Source organism: Dipodomys merriami, unplaced genomic scaffold, assembly GCF_024711535.1.
Source record: "Dipodomys merriami isolate MVZ:Mamm:240054 unplaced genomic scaffold, mDipMer1.0.p SCAF_1, whole genome shotgun sequence".
NCBI lineage: Eukaryota > Metazoa > Chordata > Mammalia > Rodentia > Heteromyidae > Dipodomys > Dipodomys merriami.
Window position 1 is genome coordinate 52,322,457 of NW_027202270.1, and position 22,588 is coordinate 52,345,044.

Genomic DNA, 22,588 nt, shown 5'->3' on the forward strand with positions numbered 1-22,588 from the left:
TGAATTCTATAGGTTTCTAGCAAAATTGCAAAATCATTTTTAATCATCTGCTATTGATGCTTTGTCAAACAAGTGAGAGGTTAGTTTACACGGAGCTTTTTCATACATTGCTTTGTGAATTAAAGCTTTGTAATAAAAGTAAAAGCCAAGTGAATGAGATTTCAAATCAAGTGAAATTATTTAGTCAGAGAAAAATTCCTGAAACTTAACCACTACTTTGTGAGAAGATCTCTGTATTGTAAACCTAGAATTGCAATACCCAAATCCAACCGGCAGAGGGCGCTTTTACATTTCTAAAGAGCGAAGAATTTCTCAGTTCTGATGTGGATGATAATGTAACGGTGGCGCGTGTCATGTGTGAATACACAGTGCGCATGACTGTGAACGCATGTGTATATTTTGATTTATATATTCGTTCACGTGAAGATTTTAAAATTCCACCCCAGCTAATGAGCTTACCAACCTGCTTGTTTTCAGACTTTAATACCTTCTTTTTCATATTCCCCATATGTTCAACTCCTTAGGTTTATCCGGTGACATTATGCTTTGGAATATATTGTGGATATATTTTGCATAGATCATGTTCTGTAGGAGGGGTTTAAAAATTGACCTTTATAAAACAGCCTCCTTCTCCCTGACTCAATCTGTTACAGCACTTTTTCATTGTTGTTGTTGTTGTTTTGCCTTTTTATAGACCAAAGTCCAATCTTAGATTTAGTCTATTCTAATTTCTTTTAAAATGCCACAAAATTTATCCTGGGACTTTAGGACCAAAATAATATTCTATATCACTAACCTGTAATGATCTAGAGATTTTTAGGATCTCTAGAAAGAAAAAAAAATCACAGAATTTGAGACCTAAAGGGAAAAGATAATTGCTTTAGTAATTGTCTCAGAATAATCCTTACTGTTTCAGGATTTATTTGAATTAAGAATCTTTCCTGTATGTTTACATTTTTTCTGAATTTAGTTATTAATTACTGAAGACTAGCAGTATTTCTGATTCAGTTCAAGCAGGTGGGGGTGGAGAGAGGAAAGGGAGAGGAAAAGACAGCATTGCTGCTGACACTGCTGGTATTGGAGCTTATTAAAGAATTTTATAGGCTCATATTTTATCAGAAACTACCATGGATTATCTATGCCTCACAAATGCATAAGAGTACAAAAAGGAAATAAGGATAAAGGTATTGTATCAGAAAGAAATTACACTGGCATATAGTAATGCAGGCCTGACTTATTTACATGACATCTGTTTGTGGCCACAAACTTTAAGGAATTTTAGCAGAATTTTAACAAATGTGGTGCTTTTCTTTTTCATTTGAGCAGTAGATCTTGCCTTATCTTATTGGGAGTACAGACAAGGATTAGAAACTAAGTATTTGCTGGGTGCCAGTGACTCATGACTGTAATCCTATCTACTCAGGAGGCTGTGATCTGAGGACTGAAGTTCAAAGCCAAGCCAGGCAGCACAGTCCATAAGACTCTTGTCTCCAATAAATTACAAAAAAATAAAAAAGCCAGATGTACAGCTATGGCTAAAGTAGTAGAGCATTAGCCTTGAACAAAAGAAGTTTAGTGTCAGTAATGAGGCTCTGAGTTTGAGCCCTAGGACTGACACAAAAGTAATATACAAATAAATGAATGCATGAATAAAACAAACCAAGCATTTATAAAGACAGAAGTGACTTGGTCAGGTCATAGTATCGAATGACCAAAGTATTGGGCCATTGTATTCGTACTCAAAATGGTTGCAATTTAGGTGAACAAAACAAATCGCATGCCTCCAGAGAGAAAGATAATTTATTTCATAGGAAAGATGCACAAGATCTATATGTCAAAGGGGAGAGAAGATTTGGAAAAGACAGAAGACTGATCCATGAATTTGATCATTTTGGGGAGGAACAGCAGACATTTCACTTGATCCTTGAAGTCCTTTGCTGGATGGAAACAGAGGTGGCAGGCAGCAATTCAGGTTGGTAGAGCATCATTAACTTAAGTAAAAACAAATATGCTCAAAACATGCTCAAGGAAACAGTTTCATAAAAGAGGAGTGAATATTTGTGAAGAGGGGACAGGTGGTAGTACTGGGGCTCCTCAGAGTCTAGGCACCATCTCTTAGCTTTTTTGCTTGAGGGTCTATCATACAAGCCACTTCAGGCTTTTTGGTGGTTAACTGGAGCTAAAGGTCTCTGGTGAGGCTAACCTCAAACCACAAGCCTCAGATCTCAGCAGAGGCTTGACTTTACGTTCGAATAGATGTAAAAGCACTTCAAAGATGCTCTTCCAAAACCCTTTGAATTTTCTTAACTTCAATATTTTTCATTTCTAAATGATTTTGAATATATATTTTAAAGTATTTAAGGCCTGTGATAGTGAAATATGAAATTTCTTAGATTCCAATTAGTATTTCTTCCCTGTTAGCCAAATAGTCAAGATATCTTTCCAAAATGAGGCAGTTCCTCCATGACTTTGTAGCTAGGATATGTAGATGTGAGCCACTGGCTCCTAGTTGACTGTAATTTTATTTCAATTATATATTATATATTATATGTATATTTCTTTGTTCTTTGTCTGTCATAGGACTTGAACTCTGGGCCTGAAATTAACTGTAATTTTAACAATTGCTTTTCCCAAATCAAGAGAAAATTTTAAAAATTAATGACTTGATGTTTGGATAATTATGAAATACCAGCCCAATGAATGTGTTTCATTTCAGATGATCACTGTAGGGCCATCTTCAATGAGGAGAATATACCTAGTGGTCATTTCATGAAGTGACATCACCCTGATATCCCCTCTTACTTGGCTTTTTTGCTCACAGCTAACACTCTATCACTTCAGCCATGCCTCTAGTCCAACATTTTGCTGGTTAATTGGAAATGGAGTCTTGTAGGTTTTGCTACCTATGCTGGCTTTGAACCTCAGTCCTCTAGATCTCACCTTCTGGGTAGCGAGGATTATAGGCATGAGCTACCAGGACGCTACCATTTCATTGTAATATTTTGAAATTGGTTGTGATGAGAATATTTATGCCATGAAAATTAGCAAAACTTTTTAAAACCATGGTGAACTCTTTAAAACCCAGTATGAAGAGTGACAGTTTAACATTATTCCCCTTTATTATTCCCCTTTAAACATATGTCCCCTTGTACTTCCCCTGGTCAAGTTTAGGATTCCAATTCACCTTTGTCTACCTTGCAATCCTGAAAAAACCTCATTATTGCGGAGCCTTGCTTCCAAGGTGGTCATCTTGATGCTTGTTGCTGTTGGGTAGTAAGCGAAGTGGTCATTCCAATGGGTGTGGTTATTCTAAATCTGAATAACCATCTTTCTGTGTGCAGACCTAGGTGCAAAGACCAACAGGCATAGATGATACAATTTAAGCTAACATCGCTACACACACAATTCAAATTCAATGCTAGTTGAAACATTTCAGCGGTGAAAGAGAGGAGGGGGGAAAAACAAAACCAAATTCTATAAACAGGAGCAGAGGAGCTCCGCAGATAGCCATGTGGGCCTGTGCTCTCGGAGAGATTTTTCTCTTTGGGGAACTCATTTCCTAGAAGCTTGGATCCAGGAGAGAATATGCAAGGTGGGTGGCGGTGGCTCCTCTCCATTCTGTGAGAACACATGTTCCCTGGCACAGAGAACAAAATATGACAGACCAAAATGTGAGCGTGTGTGTGAGTGTGTAGATCCATATACATAGAGCTGAAAATAAAAGTGATCTATTTCCTCTCACAAAAGATCGTTTTCAAAGGAAAGGAGATATGTATTATTAATAATATGAAATTAAAGCCCACTTGGTGAACCCATGCAGGCTTCGTATGTATGTGTATGCCTGCGTGCATGTACGCACATGTGTGTGTGTCAAGCTTTCGGGGGTAGTTTTTCATGAGAGACTTGTGAAGCTGAAGGGAAGCTAGATGTGACACACTCAAATGCATCGCCGAGTGCAGAACCAGAATAAACATAAAATTACCATGTAAAATGGAATTAGACATCTTGAAGACCTTGTGAGCACTAGCTCTCAGGAGAACAGAGCAGTTGGTGTTCTTTCTCCATATACACAGAGGCCCTTTCTTCTGGTATTGTTTCCTAAAGAAATGCAAAACTACCTTTCAGGAAAGAGAACCTGTAAGGAGGCAGGGATAAAGAGGCTACATTGTGAGAAAGGTAGCGAGGCTGAAAATAGGAAAGACAGTGCCTGGAAGGAATGCAAGTGAGAGCCAAGTTGAGTTTTACCTAAAGAAGCTTAAGCTCTGTATAAAAACTGCATTATTCTCTGCTGCTGGTTATAAGATTTTCCAGCAGAGGGCAGACTTTACGTTCGAATAGATGTAAAAGCACTTCAAAGATGCTCTTCCAAAACCCTTTGAATTTTCTTAACTTCAATATTTTTCATTTCTAAATGATTTTGAATATATATTTTAAAGTATTTAAGGCCTGTGATAGTGAAATATGAAATTTCTTAGATTCCAATTAGTATTTCTTCCCTGTTAGCCAAATAGTCAAGATGTCTTTCCAAAATGAGGCAGTTCCTCCATGACTTTGGCTGACCTCAGATATCTAACCAAAGCTGTTCTTTTTCTCCTAGTTACCAGACTATTACAGAAAATCCTGTCTTTGAACACAGCAAGTATAATTTTCTTTCTTGCAAGAGAAATTGATATGAATGACTACTTTTACAGAAATTACTGTCGTTTTGCACTTTCTCTCATAGATAGTTTTGATAATTTCCCTAGAGAAAATGCCGTGTGTGTAAAAGTCAATTAACCTTAGTAGGCAATATTCAATACACCTTTAACCAGCAGTTTCTCAAGATTCTCCTCCCTGATTTAACAGAGTCATTCTTAAAATAATAAATAAGGAAGTACTAATTGCCTGCCGATTTCAGATCTGAAGACTTAAGTTGCTGTTTTCTAAATACATGTTCTTATGGAAAAAGCTTATCACCAATTGACTCTATATATGTTTTACCTTAAAATCAGATGTGTCACATGGGTTTATTTATTAGAACCAATGTCAGACTTCATTTTGATAAGCACAAATTAAAAAAAGAAAGTAATATTAAATATTAAATATAAGAATTTTGTATTGTGGTGATTGTGCTGCTCCTGGGGCTTGAACTTCAGGTCTGGCCACTGTTCCTGCTTTTTAGCTCAAAGCTAGTGTTCTACCACTTGAGGCCCACTACTACTTTCATTTTTTTTGGTACTTAATTGGAGATAAGAGTTTCACAGACTTTTCTTCCTCAGGCTGGCTTTGAACCATGATCCTCAGGTCTCAGCTTGAATAGCTAGGATTATGGGCATATACCACTAGCACCCAGCAATAGAGGAATTTTTGGTACATACTCAATAGGTTGGTTGATTCATCTTTGGTAACGTGAGTTCAGTTTATAGATCTTGGTGTCATTTTTTTTTTTTGAGAGGTGGATACGTGTGTGTGTGTGAGAGATAATTTTTTTAAGTAAACACAGCAGGAAAACTTCTAGGGATGGCATTTTCAATGGGAGATACAGTATATTTTATTTTATTACTAAAGTTATTTCCTTTTGTACTTTCTAAGAAAGAAAAGAACAATAAAAATGCAGAACAATTTGCTGCCTAGGAAACTAAATTATTTTAGGATAGAGAAGCTACAGATTTATGTACTCTTAAAATGACAAAGAAATGGGCCTGTCTGCTCACTTTGATTTTTTTATAATAGTATTAGCAGAATTATTGCCATTAGTTTTCTTCAGTGATGACAATAGCATTCCTTTCTAACTTTCGTGCAAAATTGAGTATGGACTCTTGAATGGAAAGTTACTGGGCTTCTATAAGGGAATTAGAAAATGTTAGCAAACTACAATCACCTCTTAAACTTTTCTTCCCCCACTGCACCCCCTTGGAAAGATAAACTCTGTTTTAATTTTAGAGGAGAACTTGACATTACTATGAAATGTCTGTCGCTGCTTTTTTATTTCACTGAACACGATGGATACAGGATGCTTTGCTTGTTTACAAAGCTTCCCACCGATCAGCAGCCAAGTTGATGTTGTAGCCAAAGTACTAACTTTCTGGACTTTTACAAAGGTAGGGCTGTTCCCCCAGAGTTGTGTGGTATACATACACTGCAGGATCTCTGTGAGTCTTGGATTCTCACCTACAAAATTAAGCTGACAATGCATATCTTTCATGTGTTGAGAGCTGGAGACCTAATTTTCATTACAGTTTTCATGCAAGCTCTGAACTCGGTGTCCTCCAGATAAATTGCAGATTTGATTGTGAGATTAAAATAAATAATCTAGACAATGAACTTAATTGGTCATACTCACCTACTAGTAGCAACACTATATCAATATTTCTTTTACATATTGTATAAGTAACTCCCACAAAATGTATTCCCTCTAGAATAAAGCTTAAGGAAAGCCTGGCTTCACATACACAACAAATAGATGGAAATTATGGGAATTGACCATCATCACAAGTGATCATTTCTATTTCATTTACTGAGAGTAATTTTATATTTTCTACATTATATTTTTATGTATGTTTCAGTGATTTTGTTATTCTCTTCAGTTCTTCGTTCTACTTGTAAAAGAACAAATCAACTTACTTTTTTTTTGGCTTCACAATTCTCAGCCTGTATTTCTAGAACCAGAATTATCCCTGAAATGACATTTTTCCCATCTCATTTTACACCTTGCCTTTTCCTTACAAATCATATTCTCTTTTCATCAGTACATCTGCCCAAAATGCTCTTCGGCTTGACAGCTCTATCCAACACTCGCCTCTGAGTTTCTAACAAGACATACCTTTGGGAATTGCAAAGTGCTATGTTTAAAATCTCTCAGTGAGATGTGCAGGTTTCCCCGTGTGATCATAAGGGATTCCTCAAATCGAGTTTTAGAGCTAATCTACGACAACTGATAAGCACAGTATTTCACATTAGTTTATTTATGTTGTGCTAATATACTTAAACAGTATGTGCGTCCATTGAGAATTTTTCTACAACTTTCTTACCAGCTAACTTCCAACTTTCAAGAAATTCCCCTATCTCTCTCAAGCTAAATGGACTTATTCAAATTGGAGGGGAAATGTCTAAGATGTCACAGGATACTCAATAGAATACTAGGCTGCAATAAAAAGGAAGACATTATTGATAGCAATAACACTGGATGAATCTCAAATACTTTGTGCTAAGTTAAAGTGGACAGACATGAAGATTTCATGTCACACGGATCCATTTTTATGACACCCTGGGGAGAATAACATTACAGGATCAGGAACCACATCTGTGGTTGCTGCAGGATACTAGGGGAGCATTATCCACAAGGGGGCTTGAGAGGACTTTGGGTTGTGAAGGAATCATCTTAATTGTAACAGCACCAAAGAACAGTATACAAGGATTAAACTCATTAAAACACACTTGAAAGGAATGATTTTTTTTTGCAATATAAAGCTACTTACTTCCTATGACTTGAAAAAAAATTAACTGGTTATAAGTACCTATAATTTGTATCTCTTTCTCCAGAAGTTTTGTTGGTATCATCTTATGCATCTGCTTTCTATTTCTGTTTCCAGCCCTGAATACACACGTGGCACTCAAGAGTATTTTGAAGTAAAACAAAAGGAGCTACCTGAGTAGAATTGATTATTGCATTGAAAAGCTTTAGGAAATAATGTTAATATCTCCCAAATACAAAGATTATGAAATATGGTTTATTCTAAGAATATTAGCAACTGGTTTGGATGTACTAGTAACATACCAACTACATAATGTACATTCATTTTTAATTATATTTTTGTTATCTTTAAGTAGGTGTACAAAGGAGTTACCATGTACAAAGGGGTTACCATGCAGCAAATCAGTTTATGAATACAATGGATCTTGATCAGTGTCACCCCTTTCATCATTCTCCCCAATTTATTTTTCTAGTCACTTGAAATTGAGCTACTGTTCCAAGAGCTTACTGTACCTAATATCAGTTAATAACCTGTGAAATAAGTGATGTCAGACCCACTTTAAATAAGAGCAATCTAAGAACAGAGAAATGTCAATTGCAAATTTCACAAGTCTGATTCCAGAGCCAACCTTAGGAATCACAGTGCTCTGACTTTTAATGGTGTAACCCTAGTTGGTGCTCCTTAAAGCTGAGACTGAATACATCCGCAGAAACAAACATTGTGGGAAAAATTCCTTCCTTGAAAGAAAGGTATACAGAAAGCTTTGTTGCTGATGACGGAAAAACAGAAAATCAGGATTAAGCAAAAAATATTCATACTAACTATTGGAAGCTTAGTTTAATTATAGAAAAGAAGAACAGTATTTCCTACTCCCATAAGCTTCTAATAGGGCGTAATGCTAGGCTTCAGTGATATTCTTCTTGAGAAAATTCAGTTTGAAGTTTTAAATATATACTTATCACTGAAACATCATTTTCATAACTACCTAGTGGGTTCAGGTACTTTTTAATAATTTTCATACTTCATTAGTTCTCTACCATTTTGCATGAAAATAGCTCGATGATTTCTGCTTAAAAACCATTTTCAACCTTCAGTAGTCTTTGTTGGGGCCATTATTTTCATGAAGAATACTGATTAGAATCACACATGCTTGGGTGGTGCATTTGTTCTCATGTTGCATGTACAGTACGTGAAATAGGTAATACATATTGGAATCACTACCCAGTAGCTATCTATCCTTAGAGGAGTTTTTGTCTTTAGTGTAGCCTGCCAGAAACTCTTACCTTTTATTCATAATTGTCTGCGTGTACCTTCCTCACTTTGCATTGAACTGTATGTTCTGTGTGCTGTAGAGGTGTGCAGTTAAAATACGTTTATACTCGGAAATATTTTAAAAATATTTTAAAATGTTTTCCTTTGCAGAATCAGACACAAGTTTGGCAGAAGGAAGTGTCAGCTGCTTAGATGAAAGTCTTGGACATAACAGCAACATGGGCAGTGATTCAGGCACCATGGGAAGTGATTCAGGTACTGCCTAACTGTTGTGTAAACCTTAAAAAGTGTGAAATAAGACGCCATATAGTGGAATGCATGGGGGCTGCTCACACCCTCCCTAATGTACTACTTATGTAATTAAGGCAATTCTTTTCTGCAGGAGTCATCCTGGAACCGTGCCATTTACTTCCTCTAAAAGTACAACTTACAAAAGCCTGAAAACCAAATCCTAATTTTCACCCAGTCTCTCTCTTTTTGATCTGTATATGCCACATTTCACAGAGTGATATCATCTATTTCATTATGAGGTCTGTTCTCATTCATTGGGACTGCGCTTCAGTTCTCCATGCAGTTTGGTACAATTATCTTCCTCCAGGTGCAACTTTTTATGAAATTATATTTAAGTGAAAATATAACACTCTCATTAAGAGGAAGGTGATTAGATAATTACAGATAACCAACAACACCCAGGAAACAGAAAGGTTAGAAATTACACATACAGTTAAAAGAGTCACATTTTGTATACACAGCTCTTCAATAGGAGTATAAGATGAGATACTTTGGTCAAGAGTTGAAAACTTGACTAGCTATTTCCCATAGTGTTCTTCATATTGGATGTAAATCACAGTAGCAGTAGGAGGCTGTGCTAGTTCCCACCCCTTATTCCTTCATCAGTTAAATATGTTTTCCTATTAGATTTCCTAATCTGTCATTTCAGTGGACTCAAACTATTCTTTTATATTCTTTGATAGTATATTCTGTGATTACTACTACTGAGTTAGGAGGTTAACATCTTTTGGCTGTGGGCCATGAGTTATTAGATATCTATTACATAATTTTATCAATATATTTGAAATATTTCATAAGTAAAAGTAACAAATGACCAAAATATTCTTTGCAATGTGAACAGCTAAGAAACAATAGAAAACTGACATGTTCCAAAACATTATTTTATTCTTTATTTATAGTTGAGTTGTTTCCACTTAAAAAGTATTGTATAATTTCGATTATCATCCTGCCTTGTCAGAATTATAGAAATATAGATTTCAGTAAGTCTTACAAGAAAGACAGTTTGTATCAAGGCTGTCATTTCCCTAAGAGCTTCCTATATTGTACCTCGGCTTCTACTTATGTATTCTTAAGAACAAGTTCATTTGGAGAAAATAAAGTAACCAGGAGTCAGTCATAACTTTAATTGTAATTTAAAAGAGTTAATTCATTTTCTATTCAGTTCAGTTAGAGCTTATTAAGTTCTTGATGTAAGCTTATTTCTGTAGATTGTATTTGTTTTTCTGTCCTTGTCATAACACTGTTAAAATTTAATAATTAACATTTCTATTGCAAGTTATTGATGGTACAACTAAAAATATACCCCAGCCAATAGTTAACATCTATACGGCTGATTTTAAGCTTCTGGATGTGGTCTTCATTCTTATTTGTCTAAGTAAGGGCTTTTTAACAATATTCATTCATTTGACAAATTATCTAAAACGTATCCTTTATTTGCGGGGCATTTTGCCTATTGAGAGCTGTTAGCAAATGTATTTGCTGATTTTTTAGTCTTCAATGTGGCGTGAAAGACATGATAAAACCGAGTGCAATCTACTTTGAAAAAGCAAATACATTTACAAAGGCAAATACATATTTTAGAGCACATTTTCAAAGGACACACTTGAAATCTTAGATAGATCAGTGTTTAGGGACAAAGAATTATTTTGCAGAGTATGCAGTAAAATTTTCAGCTGGTGGAAATTATGACATTTCTCACCCCCCACCCCCAGGTTAAGCTCAAGCCAAAATCTTCAATCAGAAATTTTGGTAAATTGGTGAAGATATATTGAGTAACTGGAAAGTATTACGGGGTTTGCAATTGTATTTTAACCTTTGCCATTGACACTGAAAAAGACGTTATCCTCCATGTGTGTAATCCTCCTTAAAAGGCCAACTTGCAGACATGGTACGCTGAATGTGAGCTTACACAGCGCATGTTCTCTGTGCAAATATTAGACCACAGCAAAATCTGATCACTGGTCCTTTTAGAGTTTAAATATTCTAATTACATTGTGAAAAATTTCATTTCCCAGTTTTAGAGATATATACTCCCTTCTTAAAAATGTGGTAATGTACATTGACCTGGTGTGTACTCCTATTTTGAGGTAATATCTATTAATATTTGTTCAACTGAAATCATGTATTTTTCCTTAGTTGCACACTATAGGTAAAAGAATACTTTGTCGATTTCAAACACATGCAGTGACAGACCTTTTCTCTCCAAGAATAGCTCAGCTGTCAAAATCAATGTGAGAATGAAATTTGCCACATGGTGTAGTTCCAATAGAATATTATTATTTAAACCCTATTTGATTTCTTTTTTGACCATTTGTATGATATAATTTTGAGGTCTGCAACAGTTTTTTGTGTTTTGTTTTGAATTGTACAATGTAGTTCAAAGCCTGTGCATCCTGAAATACTATTTTCTTTATTGTATGCAATTGATTATGCTTTTCAGAGAAAGCCAAAAATAAACAAACAAATAAGAACCCAAACATATCTTTTATAAGGGGAATTGGCTCCAGACTCAGTGATTCCAGCCCAGTTTCTCCTTCTGGTGACAGAGAAGAGAAAATTCTTTTTTTATGTTTATAGGAATAATTTCTTCATCCCTGTGTCAGAGGATGTGATAAGACAAGAATCAAGCGGCATATTTAGCACTCACCCAGCTCTTTTCCTTTGGATGCTATTCTCACATTGAATCCAACTCTAACTTCTACCATATCTGCTCTGTTTTTATGCATTTTAAACGTGAGGCTGCCCATCCAATCTCCTAGTCTTAACTCAAAACTAAAGACTATTATTGAACTAATAATTTATCAAGCAACTAATTTATCTAGGCATATATATGTATATACACATATAGCCTTATATGTATATATAATTTTATGGAGGTGAAATATTAGGATATTAGGATTTTGAGTACCTATAAAAGCCACACAGTACAGAAGTAGGCATTTGTTACTAAATCTGAACTTTAATTAGATGAATTATTACATCTATTACTTTATTTTGGCAATGCTAAGGAATTCTACCAACTTAGCCATGCCCAAGCCCTTTTTTCCCTTACTTTTCTATTTCCAGGGCAGGCTCAGATTTTGATCTTCCTACTTATGCCTCCCACCTAGCCCCATATTCAAGTGGGAGTCACTATTACCTTGAGATGGTTTTCACTAGCATTTTGACTGGCCTGGCCTTGAACTGTGATCCTTTCACCTCTGTCTTCTGAGTAGCTAGTATTACCCTTATGGCAAACCTACCCAGATATCGTAAACAGTAGCACTAGTGTTCCACATACTGAGTTCTTTGTGGGGAAAATATATATATATATATATATATTGGCAGTACATTACAAGGAATAGTCACACAGTCAGTATTTACTACAGAATAAATTAGTGGTGTGTGACCAGTTAAGTAGCATTAAGTCTTTTGACTTAAGTTCTAGAGTTAAATTTTACAAATGATAGCCGTTTACCATTCTAGCCCTTTTAAAACTAATTAGTACTTTAAATATCTTACACGTGTAGTGTAGTCAGGCTGACATTTTACTCACTTAGCCTGGTTTTAAATTCCTTGGAAAGATAAATAAAAAGGTTGTAATATTTTCAACTTCTGTTGTAGTAAATATAAGAGAAGGAAATTATTCTTCAAACATAACCATGTGTGAGAAAGGAAACACCTTATTATTCTTAAAAATCTATGTTAAAATTTACCTAGAGTGAAATTCAAGGAAGAAAAGATATTGCTATCTTTTAACAAACTTTCTCCATTAATTAACAACTTTATAAATATTTTGGCTCTTTTGGGAAGAGTTATGTAATAAATTCTTCTAATGAAGGTAAAATATTAGGATTCTATAAGCTCCCTAAAGTAAAAAATAGTGTTATTCTTAAATAATTTTGAACCTTACATGAATGTAAGGTGATCAATACAAAATAGCTCAAAACCAACATTGAAAGAAATCTCATACATGTGTATTTTAACTGCTGTTGGCCTTGTGAGTTTTAAATGAAGATCAAATGAAGTGAATCAGCAATAATAGCTTAATAGTATATAGCTCATCTGTCTTTACTCATCCATACAGATAGCAAATTTCCTGCTGGGTCAGTAGATGAGTTTTACTAAGTGATTTTTGGTGTGAATTTTCCTACCTGTTCAGATAGCACTATCACAACAAACTAAAACCTATTTAAATAGAATCAGCCAGTGATTAAAATGGACTCATCAGCAAATTCTCAGGAGTTAATGGGATTATGTTAGCTTAGTTTTATTTGGATTTGGTAAGAAGAACACTTATTTCATGTGGGATAAAATTCTGGTTGGTGCTGTCATTTTATTTTTTCTCATGATAATGTAAATTTTAACCTGGACGTAGAAACTGACATAATGTTTGTTTGACTAAATTCCACATTGTAATCTGATACATTTTTTACATCTTTTCCTTTTGGCTAATCTAGATTAAAAAATAAAATATATCTAAACCAAGATATGTTGTTATATTCTTTTAACCTCCATCACATTAAGTTATGTTTTCAATTCTTAAAAATATTTGTTAACTTGGAAATGATTGTATTATATTGTCCTATACAGTTTCTGGAAACAGTATGAATACATGGAGATAGACATATCAGGAAGTAATAAGGTCACAATTCAAACCTAAATGGGAAATTTAGTCACAATGTAGTTTGATGTTACAAAATGGTTTCACCTTTCAAAGAAAGCCTATTAAATTAAAGGCTAGGAGGGAAATGCTGCTTCTCAGTTTAACTGAGGAAGGAAGGAAGACTTTACATATGCATACACAAGTATGCACCGGGTGAACAGTCAACTCTCCATATCAATTGGTTTCACACGTGCAGATTTAAACAAAAAAGATCGAAATTATTTTGAAAACTTAATACTCTTGTCTCTATTTCCTAAACAATACAATATCACAACTATTTACACAAATCTACATTGCAACAGGTATTTTAAGTAGTCTAAAGATGATTTATAGTAGAAGGGGTATTATAAATTCATATGCAAATATATATATTTTATATGAGATGTGAGAACCTGAGGACTTAGGTATTTGAGGGAGCTATTTGAACTCAAAGACCCAAAGATCAAGTGATGAAAAAGTGAAGTATAATAATTTCAGCTTTTATCTAAAGCTAAGGAGGATGCTGCAAAAACTAATTAGGATACTTGCAATCCTAGGTACTTAGAAGGCTGAAATTAGGAACATTATAGTTTGATGGCAACCCAGACAGAAAAGTTCACAAGATCACTTCTCAACTGAGGGTTAGGAGATCTGGCACCTACATGATCTGAGAAATCTGAAACAGGTGGATTGAAGTACATGAGTCTACCTTAGGAAGGAAATGCAACCCTATCTAAAAAACAGTATAAATAAAGCTGGGTGCTAGTGGCTCATGGTTGCTGTATTAGCTACTAAGGAGGCTACTATTTGAGGAATGCAGTTCAAAGCCAGCATGGCCAGGAAAATCTGTGAGACTTACCTCCAATAAACTACCAAAAAGCCGGAAGTAGAGCTATGGTTCAAGTGGTGTTAGCCTTGAGCAAGAAAAAGCTCGGGGACTGTGGACAGGCCCTGACTTCATGCCCCAGACTTGCACACACAAAAATTTTTTTTAATTGAAGAGACAGTATAAAAGTCTGATGGTATGAGTCAGTGGTGGAGTGCCTGGCTAGTAAGCAGAAGATCACGAGTTCAAACCCTTGTGCCATCAAAAAGTTAAAACCAAAACAAAACTATGCTTATTGTAGCATTATTTACCATAGCTAAGATATGGAACCAGCCCAGATGCCCCTCAATAGATGAATGGATCAAGAAAATGTGGAATGGAATTCTATGCCTCCATCAGAAAGAATGACATCACCACATTTGTTAGGAAATGGAAAGACTAGACTTGGAAGAAATTATATTAAGTGAAGTAAGCCAGGCCCAAAGTAACATAGGGCCCATGGTTTCCCTTATTTGCAATAACAAGTATATGTCTGGGACAAATAGAAAAAGTCAAAAGCTATGTACATATGACCAAATACGATTAAGTTAAGGGAAATGAACCCCAAGATAGGGACACAAGTGGTTTTTTTCTTTCTTGCTATTGTTTCTAACGTATTTATAAGGTACCAAGTGATCTTTTTGTTGTTGTTGTTGCTTTGTATGTTCCTCACCCATGCTATAATCCCTGTTTTCACTGTATTTGATGTGGGTATAATTTAGGGAGGGGAAGGGAAAAAACAAAATGTTTAAATAGAGATATAGGTGGACCTATTGTAACAATGATATGTACAAGACACTATGTTGAAAAATGAACTTTACAATTTAGACTGGGGGGAGTGTAGTTGTGGAGGTGGGAGGGAAGGGATGGGAGGGGAAAAACAAAGGAGGAGGCAACAATGCTTGATAAGAAATGTACTCATTACCTTGCTCATGTAACTGTAATCCCTCTGTACAGTATTTTCACAAAAAAAACTATTAAAAAAATAGAATCCAGAACAAGGATAAATAACAAGTCCTACTTCACTAGTTATTGTTGCTATATGGGTGGAAGGGTTAAAAGAAATGAGCAGAGCATACTGGTAAAACAGGAAATATAATACATTAGCAACATGAACTGCCAAGTCTACACTTCTGCCTGCCCTTTATAACAATTCTCTTGGCCTTGCCCACTCTGAAACACATATTGCCCCCTACTGAAGTCTGTGTGCTTTTAATTCACTCCATCTTCACCCTCACCCTAGACCGCTTCCATATGATACACTGCCTGGATCATATCCTACAAGTATGGACAGGGGGTAACACTCTGTGCTATAGCAAATAGGAAATAGAGCAGTTTGAAGCACAGAGGAAAAGGACTCTGCAAACCAAGGGGCTTACATATTCTGTTTCAGCCTTCTTGGCCTTACTTGTTTTATTGTCTATTCTCTTTGTTTCTTGACTTAACTCCCTTCAGATGAAGAGAAGGTGGCAGAAAGAGCCTCCCCTGAGCCAGAACTACAGCTTAGGCCTTACCAAATGGAAGTTGCCAAACCAGCCTTGGAAGGAAAGAATATAATTATCTGCCTGCCTACAGGAAGTGGGAAAACTAGAGTGGCTGTTTACATTGCCAAGGACCACTTGGACAAAAAGAAGCAAGCATCGGAACTTGGGAAAGTTATAGTACTGGTCAATAAGGTATTCAAATGAAACAAGTGAAACATCATTAGCTCCTTTTCATTTTAATATTCTGAACCTTTAAAGAAAAATATGTGTAGCAATGAATCACAAATTTAGTTTGAGTATAATTTATTTTATGTTTGATATTTGTTTCTATTTTCTATCTAAATTTTTAACCTTACAGTTAAATTTTCTGTAAAATTAGAATATTAAATCAAATATCTGTAACTTATATACAAAGATTGCATTTACTCAGCTATCATTATATATAAATATGTATGAATGAACACAAAATATCTTGAGAATCTCAGCTCACAATATTTTTTTAGAGTTTCTTTAATCATAGATACTTCATTGAAGATGCCATCCATGGTATATTATAATACATTTGCTATACATGTAATAAACTGAATATAAATTCTGCCTTGCAACAGCAAGGCAGACAGGGAGACAGCATCCTGAGTCTTATGGTAATTTCTTTTATCCCCTGGAATAAATAACAATATTTCCTTTAATATGGTTTCTAGACCGTGCATTATTCCATGGTATCTTAGTTTTCCAAGTATTTATCCAAGACTGCAGTATTCAAAGCTAGAGATCCAATTCCACAGAAGCAGAGTGCAGGAGAGATAAGGTGTGACACTCAGACAAGACTGTTTACTTTGACATCACAGACTTATCCTCAGTTGAAAATCTGTTAAGGTAGAGCTCTCTTAACTTATTTTCATGAAATTAATGTTTGAACTTAAATTCAGATACTTATGTTTGTCTCTTCATATCATTCTTCTTATATAATCATTTATATCCCTTTTAATGTATTGAATATACCTTCTATAAGATTTCTTTCTCTCAATGCTTTATTCTAGTCAGAAATCTTTGATCCTATCAAATCTACATGATTCTTACACAAGAACATTTACGCATACTAAGTGTTAATCTATCCTCATCATTTATAGTCACTGCATTGTTATGGGAATATTGAAGAACATAGATACTCCTTTATCTGCTTCTTTACTGTTTTGTTCTAAGAATTACTAGAAATCTTTCCACTAGTTCTCTTGGCTATATTGTAATTGTTTGCCATCTATCTTATTTCTCTGAATTTTAAAGTAACTTCAGCTTTAATGATGTCTGAATCAGGAAATATCCATCCTAATAAGTCAATATAATATGCCTTCTGTGTTTCATCCTAAAACATGGTATTATAACCCTTGCTCCACAAAAGAGAAATCTTGCTCCCAAGCACTATTCATTCTCATCTCCCTTCCTCCATTCTTTCTAAAGTTATAGCCTTCAAATGCAGGGAGAAATGAAAACACCACCTGCCCACCCAGACTTTCCATTTCCTCTCTAGGACTTCCACATCATGAGAGATAAATCCCAGGTTCCTTCAGATGTTACAAAGCAGTCCCATATGATTCAGCAGAAGTAGCTAGCAGTTGGGTTTGATTAGTCTTGGCAGACACTCTGTCACATCTCAGGAAAAGACTCCAAGAAGACCACAAACCTTCCAATTAGCCATGTCAGACTTGCATCTGGCTTTCTCTGTGGCCTTCAGTAGGAAGTCAAAGCCACCTAGAGTGATGATCAGGATTATCCAGCTCCTGTTATTTCCTGTGACAACTTGAGATCTCCCAAGGCAGCTCAAAGGATGCTGTTTCTCTGGAAGGTTTTGACTTACCTGTAATGGGCAGAACCTCCCATTGCTCTGTCACTCCATGGTAAAGTAAATGTTTAATTGTGTTATCCAGCACGAAAGCACTCAAAAGCAGAATTTGTTCTCAAGGAATCTGTAATTTAGGAAAAGATGGGAGGTATATGTTGACAATACAATATTTCCTTCAAATTTCTAAAGCATTCTCATGTACATTATCTTATGAACTCTACAAAGTGACTCTATAAGGTAGTAATTCTGCTTTTTCTCCCTGTCTGAAAGCTGAGTTTCTGAGACTTTTAACAGTTTGTTGGAGTTACTAAGCCTATAAGCAGCAGAGATGAGACTTGAACTCTGTTCTTCTAAGCTAAATGATTTTCTCTTTCCAACATATTGTACTACTGCAAAGAAAGGACAGGTTTTCTGCCTGCAGTAAGTTAGGTTCTTCATTCGACTTTCACATCCCTATAATAAGTTAACATCATTCTTATTTTATTGAAAAAGAATATAGATGACTCCGACATAGTCACTGTCACACACACAGTTCCTAAAGTGAGTCGTCAGGGCTGACGTTCTTCCTTCTGGATCATGCTAGCTCTCTAAACTGAATTTATTATTGATTCTCTGCCTCAGAACCTTTCCTTCTGACTTCCTTCTTGGATTACTCCCTAAGTCTATACAAAGGAAAGGATATTCTCAGAAATGGCTTTGTGGAAGAGAGAGATAAGAGCTGTGGGATTCAAATTTTAAAACTTAAATGTCACATGGGAACATAAAGGCTTCAAGGCTCTGTCCTTAGAGATGGGTCCTGGAGCTCAGGAATCTTCATTTGACAAATCTGTTAAGTTATTTAGGTACTTTAATTAAAACACTAAATGGCAGTTTCTCTCATTACCCCTCCATGGTAATGGTTGATCTTTCATTCAACAGCCTTGATTACTGATTTTAAGTCCATTGTGATTCCATTCATGAATTCCTTAGGAGCTCTTCCTCTCTTCCTTCCTAACTGAATACTAAGGCAGAACAGCGCTTTTCCTGTGCTGTCTTTCTCAGCCACATAGCCCTTATTTAACCCCAAACAGGGGTTTGTCTCAGGTAAAAATGGTGACTTATAGAACTCAGTGGCAATGTGACCATCGATTCCATAATCAGTCTCTTTATGAGGAATAGAATGTGTATTTGTTGAAACTTACTCTTCAAACTCTCTCCCAACCAATTCTGTATTTTCCATAGTATAAACTCTTAGGTTTTCATTGTATAAATCCCCCTAGGATGGGCCCTTCATGGGCTTACCTCTCTCCCATTCCAGGAGGTATTCCATGTGCCTTCTGATGCGTAGTATGCAGATGCCCATCAGCCACCATCAGCAACAAGAATTAGCTGAAAAGGATGAAATGTTTCCCCTTCCCTTGCCAAGCCTATTTTCTGTTTTATCTTTGCTCAGTCACCAAAATGATTCCAGTCATTCATTCTCGCAGAGCCTTTCCATTCTTGCAGATGTCTTCGCTCTTCCCTGCTCTTTCCAGTCCCTTCTTTTGACATGTTGTCTCTGGCCTAACGCCATCACACACAACAGCCACAACAACATAGGGATGAATAATGCAACTATTATTATATAACAATGCAAGTTGTGAAGATTCTGTAAACTGTTACAGCAAATTCAAAATACACTCCTGGGTGTTCACAGCTGGACCAGCTCTAAAAATGTAAAAAATAAACTCTCTTTATATGGCTTCATTATCTCTTCACCAGCACGGCTCACTATAGCCAAATTCCCTCTGAACATTGTGTGTGTCGGGGTGGGGTGGGGGGAGGGTCAGCTGTTTTTTCCTCCTCTGGGATAAGTTTATATTGTGTTATGTTGTCCTGGTTTGTTTTGTCTTAGTCTTCTTAATCACAACTGGCATTCTGCTGCTTCAGTTTATGCCTCCACTCCAGCTTTTGGATGGTTTATTGGAGGAAGAGTCTCAAGGACTTTTCTACCCAGGGTTGTCTTCGAATTGTGATCTTCCAGGTCCCTACCAGCCTTCTGAGTAGCTAGGATGAACCACCAATACCTGGTATCACCTATTTCTTAAACATTTTTGTTTTCCAAATATAATGTCTGTGTAGCAAGTACGTAATGAATGTTTGTTGTCAGCTGATGCAAGGGATAATGCTTAAGTTAGTGTGCAAATTTAACTGTTAATGTAAATATTCTTCTTTATTTTTGTAACACATTAGGCCTTTAACCAGCATTCTTTATTTGACGTGGTGTTTCCTCTCTCTCTCTTTTTCTCCCTCTCTCTCCCTCTCCCTCTTTTTCTCTCATTTTAAATCTTCATATTTTTTAAAGGTAATGCTGGTAGAACAGCTCTTTGACAAAGAGTTCAAACCATTTTTGAAGAAATGGTATAATATTATGAAATTAAGTGGTGATACTCAACTGAAAATATCATTTCCAGAAGTTGTCAAAACCTATGATGTCATTATCAGTACAGCGCAAATCCTTGAAAACTCCCTCGTAAACTTGGAAAACGGAGAAGATGCTGGTGTCCAGTTGTCAGGTGGGTTGAAATGTTCTATTTTAGAAAAAGAAGAATTACTAATAATAACAACAATAATAGTAGTAGTTGTAGTAGTCACAGAGTCTGTATTAGTTAGACAATCTTTAAATGTTGATAAAAATAACCTGGATTTAGAATACCTTCCATTTTATTAGATTTAATTGAAATTTTCTACTTTCTGAGAGAAAATATAATAAAGATCAAAATTTAACTATGTCACTTTAGTTTTCCACCGAATATCATTATCACATCAAATTTTCACTGGTCTCTTAATTTGTCTCTGACATAATTTTCTAATTAATACTATGAGAACTGCCTTTCTACCCATATTTCAAAGAACATTTTATTTTCTGTTTTGTGCAGAATGGATTAAAAAGGTAGAAGAAAGGCAGGAGAAGAGTAAAAAACAATTACAATAATTAAATGTAAGACTGGGTGTGGTAGTACATGCCTATACTCTAAGATACTTTGGGAAACTTGGGAGGTAGAGATCAGGAGGCTTACAACTCCAAGCTACCATAGGTAAAAAGTTGTAAGACCCTTACCAATAAATAGCTGGGTGTGGTGGCCTAAACTTGTAATCTCAGCTATGTGGGAAACCATTAGTATGAGGATTTTGGTCTGAGGCTAACCAGGGTAAAAATGTGAGACATTAAGCAAAAAAATAACTAAAACAAAAACGGGCTGAGTGTGTGGCTCAAGTAGTAAAGTAGCTTTCTAGCAAGCAGAAGGCCTTAGTTCAAACCCTATTAACAAAATGCTAAAATAAGGATATAGGATGACCAATTTAACAACAAGATGTACAAGACACTATGTTGAAAATGAATTTTACAACTTTGCAGGGGAGCAATTGGGGAGGTGGGGAGAAAAGGGATGGTAGGGGAAAAACAAAGTAGGGGGTGACAATGCTCCATAGGAAATGGACTCATTAGCTTGCTCATTTAACTGTAACCCCTCTGTATAATATTTTTACAATAAAAATATATTTAAAAAACCTTAATACAACACAGTAGGTAAGTAGATAGACAAATAAACAGATAAGCAGATAGATAGATAGGTAGATAGATATAGATACAATTCATAACAAGTTAAAATTATCCCTCCTTATTATTAATGAAGTTTTCATTTGATATAGTAAAAATAAAAATTTGAGTCTAAAATTGAATACTTTATTAAAGAACAAAGTATTGTCTTAAGAGGTTGTTTTTGAACAAAGAAGGATATGAATTTTTCTTTCTAACATATTTTAGCACTATGAGCTTTGTGAATTCCATGTAGGAAGCAGGGTTTAATTCTAACAGAGTAGTTTTGTGAGTTTTATGCTTGAACTTTGGTATGTGTAGGTACTTCATACCGTTAGCTCTCCTTCACTGAGAAGAATGAGCTTATGCCATTACAGAGCCCATAAAAAGAAATCTCCATCAAAGCAGACACCCTGAAAAAATTACAGGATGGAATAGGAGAAACCCTATTGGCACAGGATGAAATTTTCTTAATAGAGATTGGGAAACATAACAAATCAAAGAAAGGTTGGAAAAATGGGATTGTATGAAATTGCAGAGCTTCTGCATGGCAAAGGACATAGCTAGCAAGATCAATAGAAAGCCCATGGATTGGGAGAAGATCTTCACTAGCCATATAATGGACAAGGATCTCATATCTAAAATATACCTGGAACTCAGAAAATTAAACCCCCAACAACAAATACTCAAAGAAATAACTGCCCAATAAATAAGTGGGCGAAAGACTTAAAAAGAAACTTCTCTGAAGAGGAAAGAAGGATGGCCAATAGACATATGAAGAAATGCTCAACCTCCCTGGCCATAAAAGAAATGCAAATCAAAACAACATTGAGATATCACCTCACTCCAGTTAGAACAGCAAAAATCAAGAACTCTAACAACAACAGATGCTGGAGGGGATGTGGACAGAAAGGAACCTTACTTCATTGTTGGTGGGAATGTAAACTTGTTCAACCACTTTGGAAAGCAGTATGGAGGTTCCTCAAAAGACTTCACATAGATCTCCCCTATGATCCAGCAATCCCACTTTTGGGCATTTACCCAAATGTTTACAAACAAGACCACACTAAAGCTACCAGCACAACTATGTTTATTGCAGCATTATTTACCATAGCTAAGATATGGAACCAACCCAGATGCCCCTCAGTAGATGAATGGATCAAGAAAATGTGGTATATACACACAATGGAATTCTATGCCTC

General features: G+C 35.7%; 1 protein-coding gene and 1 long non-coding RNA gene across 3 annotated transcripts in view; one reads left to right on the top strand and one right to left on the bottom strand.

Moving 5' to 3' along the window:
- Window positions 1-22,588, top strand: part of Ifih1 (interferon induced with helicase C domain 1) — a 54,846-nt gene that overhangs the window by 16,302 nt on the left and 15,956 nt on the right. For both annotated transcript variants that reach the window (XR_011371814.1, XM_070021935.1), the window contains exons 4-6: window positions 8,877-8,981; window positions 15,962-16,182; window positions 20,154-20,364. Coding sequence is in view for 1 of the 2 variants with exons in the window: in XM_070021935.1 (XP_069878036.1) it covers window positions 8,877-8,981; window positions 15,962-16,182; window positions 20,154-20,364 (537 nt within the window). In the remaining variant the exon portion in view is untranslated. The remainder of the gene's footprint in view (window positions 1-8,876; window positions 8,982-15,961; window positions 16,183-20,153; window positions 20,365-22,588) is intronic.
- LOC138826701 (uncharacterized) lies at window positions 1,825-19,352 on the bottom strand. The gene is made up of 4 exons (XR_011371815.1): window positions 19,112-19,352; window positions 17,846-17,954; window positions 3,185-3,343; window positions 1,825-1,991 (listed from the first exon to the last, which is right to left on the bottom strand). It is a non-coding gene; the product is annotated as an uncharacterized lncRNA (long non-coding RNA).